General features: G+C 38.2%; 2 protein-coding genes across 2 annotated transcripts in view; both read left to right on the top strand.

Annotated features, from left to right (window-relative positions):
* The window catches only part of LOC149834845 (putative folate-biopterin transporter 2), a 5,215-nt gene extending 2,205 nt beyond the window's left edge, over positions 1-3,010 (top strand). The window contains exons 2-5 of the mRNA XM_090010321.1: positions 1,355-1,614; positions 1,832-1,927; positions 2,020-2,190; positions 2,342-3,010. Of these exons, the coding sequence (XP_089866447.1) occupies positions 1,355-1,614; positions 1,832-1,927; positions 2,020-2,190; positions 2,342-2,935 (1,121 nt within the window). The 3' untranslated portion in view covers positions 2,936-3,010. The remainder of the gene's footprint in view (positions 1-1,354; positions 1,615-1,831; positions 1,928-2,019; positions 2,191-2,341) is intronic.
* Positions 3,011-8,871: 5,861 nt separating this feature from the next.
* LOC149834844 (Eukaryotic aspartyl protease family protein) lies at positions 8,872-10,164 on the top strand. The gene has a single exon (XM_090009468.1). The coding sequence runs from the start codon at positions 8,872-8,874 to the stop codon at positions 10,162-10,164; it is 1,293 nt and encodes a 430-aa protein (XP_089865594.1).
* The last annotated feature ends 1,206 nt before the right edge of the window (positions 10,165-11,370 follow it).

Raw genomic sequence — 11,370 nt, 5'->3', positions numbered from 1 at the left:
CTAAAGATAGCGATCTTAAGAACGTGCCTCTAGGCTTGAGATCTTCATTTCCTTAAATCCTTTTTTTGTCACAAGATTGGAGTAACATGAGTAACCTATTTAACGCTTTGAATTTTGCTAATTACAAACAAATGTTGGATGATTGCTAAGTGGAGGCTATTGATTATAGAATCTCAAGTAAAGGAAAAAGTCCTTCATTGGTGCGGTTGATGAAAATTGGTTAGACTGACCAGAATCGAGTAAATACAGTTTAATGGAAAATTTTGTGGAAGACAAAAGTTGTTCAACCATCCACGCTGAGCTGGTTTCTATGATATTGCCAGCCACTGTAAAATCAATCCTGCAAAGCAAATCTATGCAGTTAAAGTGTGATCTTCAATTCAATGCTGATATAGTCATAGCCGGACAAGTCATACCTGCTAATTGTAGTTTTCCAAATAGAACCCCTTTGATATCTTCGCTTTATCTCCTTTCTTTTGCCAGTTCACCAAGATTCAATTTCCAGACAGTTCCAGATGTTTACTAATCATCAAACTGCTCAACTGTTGAAGAAACTTCCTTACACTGATATGGTTCATTGTTCCCCAGGGATTTCTAACCCTGTGCCAACTCATGCAGTAACTCACAAGGGGCTAAACCCATTAACTTATCAGTGCTCTGGCATGGATCTTGTCAAACAAGTGCTTTACACATGATGGCCATGAGATGTGCGCATGCACACACACACGTGTGCTTGCATGCATAAATATAGAATTGAGGTCAGCTATATACTGTGATTTCCTAGTTGTGAATAGTATTTTCTAGTTGTAAAGATATTTGTTCTTGTATGAATACGGCTAACAGCAATATCTCGTCATAATCAATAGTGATTTTACTGTTCTACTGGTGTCTTCCATGTTTCTTAGTAACAAGAATAGCAACTTGGTCCATTTTCTTTCAAACTCTTTCCTTTTTCAAAATTTTATCAACTTTTTTTACTTGGCAAAGGATTAGCTACTTTTGATGGCAGTTAATTTCACAGGAGTCAAATGCATCTGAATTCCTTAAATGCTTTTCCAGGTGTACCGCATAAACTACATAAATTTTTTTATTTGGTTGAACATGTTTCAGTTTGATATGCAGCCCTGCTGGACATTCCGAATGACGTTACTAAATATAAGAAAATTTAAATTCTTCTGAGTTTGATAAATGGATATTCTTTCATGTTCTGTCATATCTGCTACTCTCTCTGTGTGTGTATGTGTGCGTGTGTGCACCATCCAGGACAAATATTTTCTTGTTTACGTCTTTATGATCAAACCTGCTGCTCAAAATAAAGTACTACAACTAATGTTTGTTTCCCTGTGGATAATAGGTCTACTAGGAGTGATTTCCATGCTCTTGATAGCCCTGCACAGTAAACTGCATGTTGCATTCGCGTTGCTATCTCTGACAGCTGGAAGTGCTGGGGTAGCAATTGCAGATGTGACCATTGATGCCTGTGTGGCTCAGAACAGTATACATCATCCTTCTCTGGCTGCTGACATGCAAAGCTTGTGTGCATTTAGCTCTTCTATTGGAGCGTTGCTTGGATTTTCTGTCAGTGGCTTTTTGGTTCATCATATAGGTGCACAGGTTTGCTTCAATTCATCTTTGGTATGCTAAAACTTTTATGTGGAATAAGCAAGACAAAAATTCTTTTCAGGTTCATCATCTCATGCTATTTATTTGCTGCATTTTCTGAATATTTGGAAGTCTTAAAGGCTGAAGAATTACCATGGACCAGTCTTTACTGCTTTCTTGTTTTATGTAATAGTTGTACCAACCTGACATATCATATTTATCCCAATAGGGGGTGCTTGGATTGCTGACTATCCCGGCTGCACTTGTCTTGCTAGTAGGGTGGGTTCTAAATGAATCAAACCTTCCTAGAGATTCCTTCGGGCAGGTAAGAATTGATGAATACAGAAATGATGCTGCATTTGCGGTAGATTTATCAGCTTATGAAACTTGATTTCTGTTTTTCTCATGGAAATATAGGTATACCAAAGGCTCTTGGAAGCTGCAGCATCCATGTGGACTACATTGAAATGTCCAGCCGTTTGGAGACCGTGTGTATACATGTACTCATCTCTTGCTTTGAGCCTGAATATTCATGAGGGAATGTTTTATTGGTACACAGACTCAAAAGCAGGGCCTGCATTTTCTCAGGTACACTGAAGTGTTTTTTCCATTTTGATGTGTCCCACATGATAACTATTTCTGTTTTCTTAGAGATTTAGCATTCATGGCACATTTTGTTTGCAGATAAAGAAAAACTGGATTATTTATTCACACGCTTTCTTTAATATTACTGTTACAGGAGATTGTTGGATTTATATTTTGCATTGGTGCTGTTGGCTCCCTTCTTGGGGTGCTTCTTTTCCACAATGTATTAAAGGACTATTCGTTTCGTAGCCTGCTTTTCTGGAGTCAACTGCTTTTTGCTGTCTCAGGAATGCTGGATTTGGTTTTAGTACTGCGGCTGAACTTGGAGTACAATATGCCTGATTATCTTTTTGTTGTAATGGATGAAGGCGTATCACAGATGATCAACCGCATAAAGTGGATGCCTCTTCTTGTACTTAGTGCCAAACTTTGTCCTACTGGGATTGAAGGAACATTTTTTGCACTACTAATGTCTATTGACAATATTGGTATACTCACTTCATCATGGGGTGGAGGTCTGCTACTCCACATCCTCAATGTTACACGTACTGAATTTGGTAATCTCTGGGTGGCTATTTTGTTACGCAATGTATTAAGACTGTTACCACTTGCATTGCTATTTTTGGTGCCAAAGAGTGACAATAACTCTCAGATACTTCCAACAGAGATTTCTTCATCCAAAGAGGCTATAGAAATGCTTGACTCAGATAAGATTGAATTGGTTTCCCTTGTTAGTAACGCCCAATGATAGCGAAGGGACTTAATCAAAGGTGTATCTTTTTTGTATTCGTGAATTAATGTTTAATGTAATCATTCTTTATGTGCAGTGAGTGCAGTATTTATCTATACAGTGTGATGCTTACTCGGAACTTTTCCTGATAATGCTCATGTCAGAGGACATGTGTGCCTTAAAAAATATTTCCTAGCATTGTACCATTGTTATGTGCAGGTTCTGTAATCTAGTATGTTGCATTTTTATTAGCTTCACTGGAAACTAGATCTCCACAGAAAGCACTTCATTTTTGCAACGGAAAAAATCTCAGCTGAATATCCGCAGAATTTTTCCAAATTCCCTCAGACCCTCGAAAAGCGAAACAAGGGGCTTTCTGTGGAAAGCATCCCGCTTTCCTAGCAACACAGACAAGCTCTAAAGCAAAATATAAACAGAATTACTCCAGTACTCTCTCTCTCTCTCTCTCTCTGATTTTCTAAATCACACAGCTGGATTGGGCAGAGACACTATCCTAACCAACAGGTCTCAGGTTTAAGCCTCAGTGGGGGCTATCCCCCTTACTAATAACAAAAACATGTTGATCACTCTTGGTATTTAGCTTCCAATCCTTTATCCTGATGTTTGCAACCAGTCGATCATGATATCCTATTCTCTGCAACATTGCTGCCATGACACGTGACTAGGGATATGTAAAGAGTTTGATTCATTTGAGAAGTTTATATGTTTGACTTGTAAAGAATCACCAGCCATTTGGATTAGTGTTAAACCAGAATTCTCTCAAAATGTCTCTTCCATCAGTTCCTATGACAAAAAGTATAAGAATATGGACTGGTCTCTTTTTATCACTCGTAGAGTTTGTCATTTGGGGCTGTGTGTGTGTGTGTTATGGTCGACTACTATTGGTAAGCATGAGGAAACCACCACTATGGCTTGGGTGTCTCATAACAGGCTGAGAGGTCTCAGTTTGACCATGTACCACAGTCAGTTTGACCATGTAAAACTTCACCACTAATCCTCCCGTCCACTGAACAAGCATTCGAACTCCCATTAATGACTCCACAGTTTATTGAATACTTTCAAACGACTCCGATAATTTAATGAATTGCTCTTAACTCTGGGATTGATAACAACAATACCTTAGAAAGTTTAAAGGATACCCCACCGGAAGCAGATCAGGTCATGCCGTCCGTTTTAAAATTTGGATGAATGCCATGTACCATATAACATTTCCGTTAACTTTTCTGTCAATGGTTAAGTTTTGAATGTAAAAGAAATAAAAAACAACTTGTACGACCCCGAAAAGGCGCCTACCCTTTAGGGTCTCTCTCTGCGACGCCATTTTGGGTTGCAGAGGGCGTCTCTCTCTCTCTCTCTTTCTCACCCGCCATTAATGACAGGAACCTATAGCTCTCAACGCCATTACCCTTTGCAAACCGACCCCTGATACTCTCCCCTTTCAGCATGGATTTACAATAGGATGATGCAAGAATCTACAACCAACCCCTAATCTCTCTCTCTCTCTCTCTCTCTCTCTGCAAGAGTTTCCGACGGGTAAGACGGTCTGGAGCAGAAGCTAACTAGAAGGTGAAAAAAAAAGAGCTATATCAATGGTGTTGGTGGTGACTTCTTCTCACAAAGAAACCTGTGATGGGTCTCTTTCTCTCCAGGCTCATTTTCGTGCAACTCTAACCTATTTATCATTTTTTGTGCTTCCCCTCTCTATCTAACCTTATTTGTTTACCAAATGAAAATCTAGTGTTTTTTCAGTGAATATATTGAAAGGCGTGTTGGTAGAGCCTCAAAAGGCACCAACTTCTTTTCCAAAAGATTGTTGCAGAAGTTGGTATGTTCTCATTTTATTTTAATATTGTGGCTTTATTGAGATGCCGAGTTTGATTTTGTAAATTTCTTATTGGATTTTATCTTTTTGCAAGCCCCGTTTCGTTTGTGAAGAGTCTTCCCTTTTCAATGTCATTATCATTATTCTATTTTTTTTGGGGGTTTGTGGAAAAACTTTCTGAATTCATTAATTTTTTGGTATGTGGTAAAATTTGTTGAATTCATTAATTTTCTGGTATGTGAAAAAAATTGTCGAAACATTAATGTTGCTCTACATTCATTGATGGAAGAGGTTGCTGTGTATGTGTTGTATTCTTAAACAATGGTCGAATTTTGTGGATTTTCTTAGTTTTTAGCTTTTTGCAAGCTCTGTTTACCTTTAATATTGTTTATAAAGAATCTTATTTTTATGATCATTAACATTAGATGCTAATGATATTTAAAAATCTATTTTTTAATTTTTTTGGTTTGTAAAAAATTTGCTAAATTCATTAATTTTCTAGTCTGTGGCAAAATTTGTTAAACATTGATGGAACTTTTGAGTTCATTAATGGCGCAAGTTGCTGCGTATGTGATGTATTTGCAAACAATGGTCGGATCATGATGGACCAAGTTGATTTTGTTGTGGATTTAATGTTATTGTCATCAAATGCTAATTTTTTAATACCATGATATTTGAAAATATGTTTTACTAATTTTTCTAGATTGTAGCAAAAATTGTTGAATTATTAAGATTTGAAGTAGCATATTTCTATTTGAGTTTCAACTATGACAGTGCTCTCTTTTTTGGTGATAATTATAAGTTTTAGCTGGCTAGAACGATTTATTTACTAGAAACGTGTGCTAAAATAGCCCATCACAACAATTTCTTAAAAAAAAATTGTCATCGTCAAGAACATTATGAAAAATTTTCTAGGCTTGCCCTAGGTGATGGTCCCTGCTTGAGTAACCTAATCATTAGCATAGGCAACATTTGATTCCTGTAAACTGTCAACTGAATTAATTGAAAGCACCAAAAAAGTTGAATTATGAAAATAAATTTTGATTATTTAAAAATAATCTAAAATTGATCAAATGTCATATGACCAACCAGTTTATGAGTTCGATGGTAATGCAATGAACTTAAATAGAATACATTTTTTGAATATGTTTATTCTCTAATTCAAATAAATTTTTTTATTTGCAGATAAATGAAGATGGTGTTATCCCTTATTTGTTGATGGGGTTCTTGATTCGTGTCATGTGATTTGGAGTAGCTTTTATGTTATTTGGGATGACATGGAATGTTGTTGGTGTCTGATCTCTTATAATCGGGTTTGAGGAGTGCTTCTCTACTTGTGTAGGCCATTGCCACCTGTTGAATTTGTATTACATTTTCACGTTAAAAGAAATCTACCTTTAATGTATATTTTTATTATAAAAGTGCAATATGATAAATACTTTTTTTATAAACAAGGTCTTAAAATTTTTTTTTGAAGCATCAAGGTCTTAAATTTCTAGCTGATTCCACCATTGTTTCTTTGCGCATATCAGCTTCTGCAACAATCATTTGGGGGAAGAAGTTGGTGCCTTTTAAGGTTTCACCAACACGCCTTTCAATATATTCACAGGGAAAATACCAGAATTCTATTTAGTAAACAAATAAGGTTAGATAGAGAGGAAAGAAGAGAGGGAAGCCAAAAGAAAAAATGATAAAGATGTTAGAGTTGCAGAAAAATGGGTCTGCAGAGAGAGAGAGAGAGAGAGAGAGAGAGACCCATCAGAGGTTTGTTTGTGGGAAGAAGAAGACATAGATGCTTCAGATCATCCTACCCGTCGGAAAGGTTAGGGGTTGGTTATAGATTCTTGCATCATCCTGCTGTAAATTCATGCTGAAAGAGTATTAGGGGTCAGTTTACATAGGGTAATGGCATTGAAAGTGAGAGAGCGAGATGTTCTTGTTGTTAATGAAGAAAGAGAGAGAGAGAGACGCCCATCTTGTGGCCGTTGATTTCACTGGTGGGAAAATGCCCATTTTTTGTACGAAAGTGAATCATATTCCCACCTTTTTGGGTGAAACGGACAGGCCCTCTCAGGGTTTCGCATTCATAGCAAGCCTTCCATGGTTGGGATTTAGACCCGAGTAAGGTTCATCTTGCATCTAGTGCTGTGAACGGGTGGGGCCTCAGCTGGGCATGGGTTGGTCCAGATCAAGCCAAACTTCGAGATGCCAGCAGCAGTCCGAGCCTGGATCTGACCAACCTCGCTTATGCAGGACGACATCCTGGTTTGGGCTCAGATATCACCTGGTCAAATCTCACTTCTTAAAATATTTGATCTGGAAAAATCCTCATCTCAATTGAACCTTTGGTGGACTAGGATCTAGTTTACAAATTTCCAAAACCAGACCAAAGTCCATCTACTACTGGAATCTTCTAGGGCAAGACCTAATTGGGTCTGGTCCGGTAAGACCCAGTCCATTGGCAGGCTCACTTGCATGCCGACAAGGTAAGCATGGACTTAAGGCATTCCGCTGGATCTGATCCAATTGAAGTTCTGCTTCAGGCCCAAGAGAAGTCATGAATTCATGATACTATAAAATATGACAAACATATACATAAAATAACCATTTCTTTTCAATGGTTGGAATAATGCATGGTGGTTTGAGTCTCTAATGCACCATCAATCATTGTATGCAGAACGTACCATTGAAGATTGATTATTGGCCTCATCTCCTGATCTCTTTGTTCCCATCCTTACCTTCCTTTTGTCTTACAAATTACAAGAATACATTTATGATAGCCAACTGCGTCTCTCATTACCAGATGAAATTCTACAAATAGTCAGCTGTACAAAGTAGTCACCGAAACAACCAAATAGAAGCAACAGCTAAAAAAGAAAACTTATTTTAGATCTTTGAGATTCATTATCTAGCTATAACGTTTCTTGTTCATGAAGAACAAGAAAACTGCACTAGAATTTCTATGCCCACCAGTAGCTTATCACAAAAGTCAAATTTGGTGTCAGGTGAAAACGAAAAAAGAGAAAAAGACACCAACTCATTTTCACCTAAAGCAATGGATATATATATATATATATATATATATATATATATATATATATATATATATATATATATATATATATATAGAGAGAGAGAGAGAGAGAGAGAGAGAGATGTTTGGTGCATGATACAGCCATTTGGTGATTTATGTTCTCCTAAAGCAATGGATACATATGGTTGGTGCATGATACAACCATTTGGTGGTATGTTTCTCCTATCTCAACTCACAAGCACATTATTCCAGAAGACAGCCCAAAAAAGTCTGGTACAATATTTGGTGCCAAAACTTGTGCATGTGAATCACAACAATAATTGTGCCCCACATCTATTTGAGTGGGTCTCCATGACAACCCCTCTTCCTTGTTATCACCCATGATTCCAAGGACAAGAAGTATCCTCTCCCCCTTTTTCTTCTATTTAATCCCTCTTCTTTTTCTCATACCATACTAACCAATTCATTTTTTCTGTTCACAACAAATGGCATCTTCTGCTCTTCTTTTGCATATTCTCTTCACCATTTTCATATTCTCCCCAACCAACTGCACCCCACCATTGGGAAAGCACACAGTCCTGATGAACCAGTTGGTACGTCAAGATCATACACCAGCATCAACAGTGGGGCAACCAAGTAAGGCCTCCTCCTTCCCTACTGTTTTCTTCTACTTAGATGGACTTGTCATTGGGCTGTTGATCGATTCAGTACACATCTGGACTAGTCCCTATGGTTAATTCAGCCATATTTTTTCATGAAAAAGGACATCTTCGTGAATGGATCAACTTGGACTCAGGGAACTTGGGCAAGTGTATATGAGGTCTACTAGGCTGCCTTGTTGGTGACCAGTGACCATGAAACCGAGCATAGCAAAGTTTTAGTCCTTGCTAGGCCTATGATATTCTTAAGCTTTTTGAATGTCAATACGTTTATGTGCTTAATTTTTTGATGTAGTGATTAATCGGTTACGGTTGTTCATTGTTCTTGAATTATTTCTTAAGCAGTTCATACCATTCATGCAGTGTTTTGATCTAGTTATTTCAATTGTTTCCTGTTTTAAAAAACTTATGGTCAGGAATGAGAATAAGCGAGACTGAAGGTGCAATTGCTCTTGAATTGAAAAGGCTTCGAAATTGGAATCAAAGAAGTCAAAAGAGAACCCTGAAATTAGATGCAGCTCGTGTGCTCTTCCTGCAAGACCAACTAAGGAAACATAAACATGAAGAGCAAGGCATGCGGTATGATGCATCCAAAGGGACTCAAATTCCTTTGACATCAGGAAGAAAGCTGGACACCCTCAATTACGTCGTAAGGATCGAAATTGGTAGTCAAGAAATGACTCTGCTTGTTGATACAGGGAGTGACCTCACCTGGGTTCAATGCTCACCTTGCAAATACTGCTACCAACAGCAGGACTCGCTCTACAATCCCTCCCTCTCCTCCTCTTACACCCCACTTCCTTGCAATTCCTCTACTTGTGGATCCCTTGAGATGTCTGCTGGTTGTTCTGCTGCTGCTGCCACTTGTGCATATGATGTTAGTTATGGTGATGGATCTCACACACAAGGGAATCTAGCACATGATACCCTGACACTTGGCACTGATATCATTGCCGGTTTTGTATTTGGATGTGGGCACGATAATCGAGGGCTCTTTGGTGGAGCAGCTGGATTGTTAGGCCTTGGAAGAGGCTCCCCTTCTTTGATCTCTCAGGCTTTTGCCAAGTACAATGGAGTTTTCTCCTATTGCTTACCTTCCTCTGATGAAACTTCAGGTTCTTTGGTTCTTGGGGATCCTTCCTCTACTTCTGCTTATAACTCTACTCCCTTTGTTTATACTTCAATGATTCAGCGCCCTCAAGTTTCAACATACTATTTACTTAATCTAAGTGGCATTAGCGTCGGCCAAATTTATGTAAAAGCTTCTTCAAATTCCCTGTTTGGATTTTCAAGTAGTGGTATGACTTTGATCGATTCAGGTACAGTGATAACCAGACTAGGCCCTTCCCTGTACAAGGCAGTGAAGGATGAATTTGTTAAGCAATCAATTGGGTTCCCCTCTGCACCTGGCTTCTCCATCCTGGATACATGTTTCAACTTGAGTGGGTTCACTGAAGTGAGCATTCCAACTTTGCAATTCCATTTTGGTAGTGGTGATGGTGTTGCTGCTAATGATGTTCAGGTAAGTGTAGATGTGTCTGGGATACTGTACGTAGTGAAGATGGATGCTTCACAAGTATGTCTGGCTCTCGCGAGCTTACGATCCGAGGCCGAGTATGCAATTATTGGAAATTATCAACAACAGAACCTGAGGATTATCTATGATGCAAAGGACACCAAAGTGGGATTTGCTCCAGAGATCTGTAGGTAGACTAAGCTTGCTAACTCTCTTAACTTCTTAGCCGTGTTGTGTTGGCTTTAGGCGTACAGTTTCACTATCTTTTCCTTCTTCTTTACTCTTTAGACGTGGAATTGGTTTACTCAAATGTTAAAAGTGATCGAAGGGATTCCTTGATTGTATTGATCCCTATGCACCTGTTTGGTAAAAGTCCATATGTGCAATGTGTGTGGTTGTGCAAGGTTTTCTTTAGCTAAGTGAAATACTATTACAAAAGTTGAATTGGTTCTTGTGAAGCTCTAAAGATGGATATTTTATTTTATGAGATGCATGCATTGTTTGTACAAAAGGTGATATGTGAAGACGGGTCTCTTGATAAAAGTCCCTTTTATCTTGATTGGGAGTGGAGCCTTGTGTCTGAACCGTACCAGAGTCTGTGTCCCCATATTCTCCATTCAAAAATGACAAATGTTGTTGTGTAACTCAAGTATGGGTGATGCCACATTGATTGGTTTTATGGTAGCTTCTCTCTGTTACAGTTAGGATTGATTGGGTTGGACCAGCTAGGATCCAATTCAAGATCATTTAATCATTTTGGTTAATGATTCTGGGTTCGTTGGGCCAACAGGAGTTTTTATCCTCAAAGGATATCGGAGGGTTTTGCAAAATTCCATTCTCGATGCCATTAGTACCTTCCCTAGAAAGAATAGCAAAATATGAGAATTTACTATTTATTCATTCAATATTTCCTTTTTTAGAGGACAAATTATCACATTTATATTATGTGTCAGATATACTAATACCCCACCCAATCCATCTGAAAATCTTGCTTTAAACTCTTCCCACCTGGACACGAGATGCTCCTTCTTTGCATTTATTGAGATATTTTCTACAAGAGTAGAAGTGGAAGCGACTGATAGTTACCAAAATTTGTTGGCAAGCCTTTCTTTGGAGTCCATAATTACCAAAAAGAATTAGAGGAAGTGATGTGTAAAGCAGAAGCAGGAAGCGAGTGCTAAAAAGTAGCATGAAGTGTGAAGTGCGATTCATGTTGTTAGTGATTGTGGAAGCTTGCAAGAAGCCAAAAAGGAAATGTGAAGGAATCGAGGGGAAAGTGAGCACGAAGTGAAAAAATATATATATTAAAAAGTAACAAGGACGAAAAAAAACAAGAGAGAACGGAATAAATGAAAAGAAAATGCAAGGGAAACGAGGGGGAAGTGTGATTCCCCTTACATG

The sequence above is a fragment of the Nuphar pumila genome, chromosome 6 (assembly GCF_984573655.1).
Source record: "Nuphar pumila chromosome 6, dmNupPumi1.hap1.1, whole genome shotgun sequence".
Taxonomy (NCBI): Eukaryota; Viridiplantae; Streptophyta; class Magnoliopsida; order Nymphaeales; family Nymphaeaceae; genus Nuphar; species Nuphar pumila.
This window is presented reverse-complemented; position numbering and strand designations above follow the sequence as displayed.

What these genes read in the sequence shown, in the direction of transcription:
- LOC149834844 (XM_090009468.1), top strand. Translation starts at nt 8,872, where the DNA reads ATGAGAATAAGCGAGACTGAAGGTGCAATTGCTCTTGAATTGAAAAGG.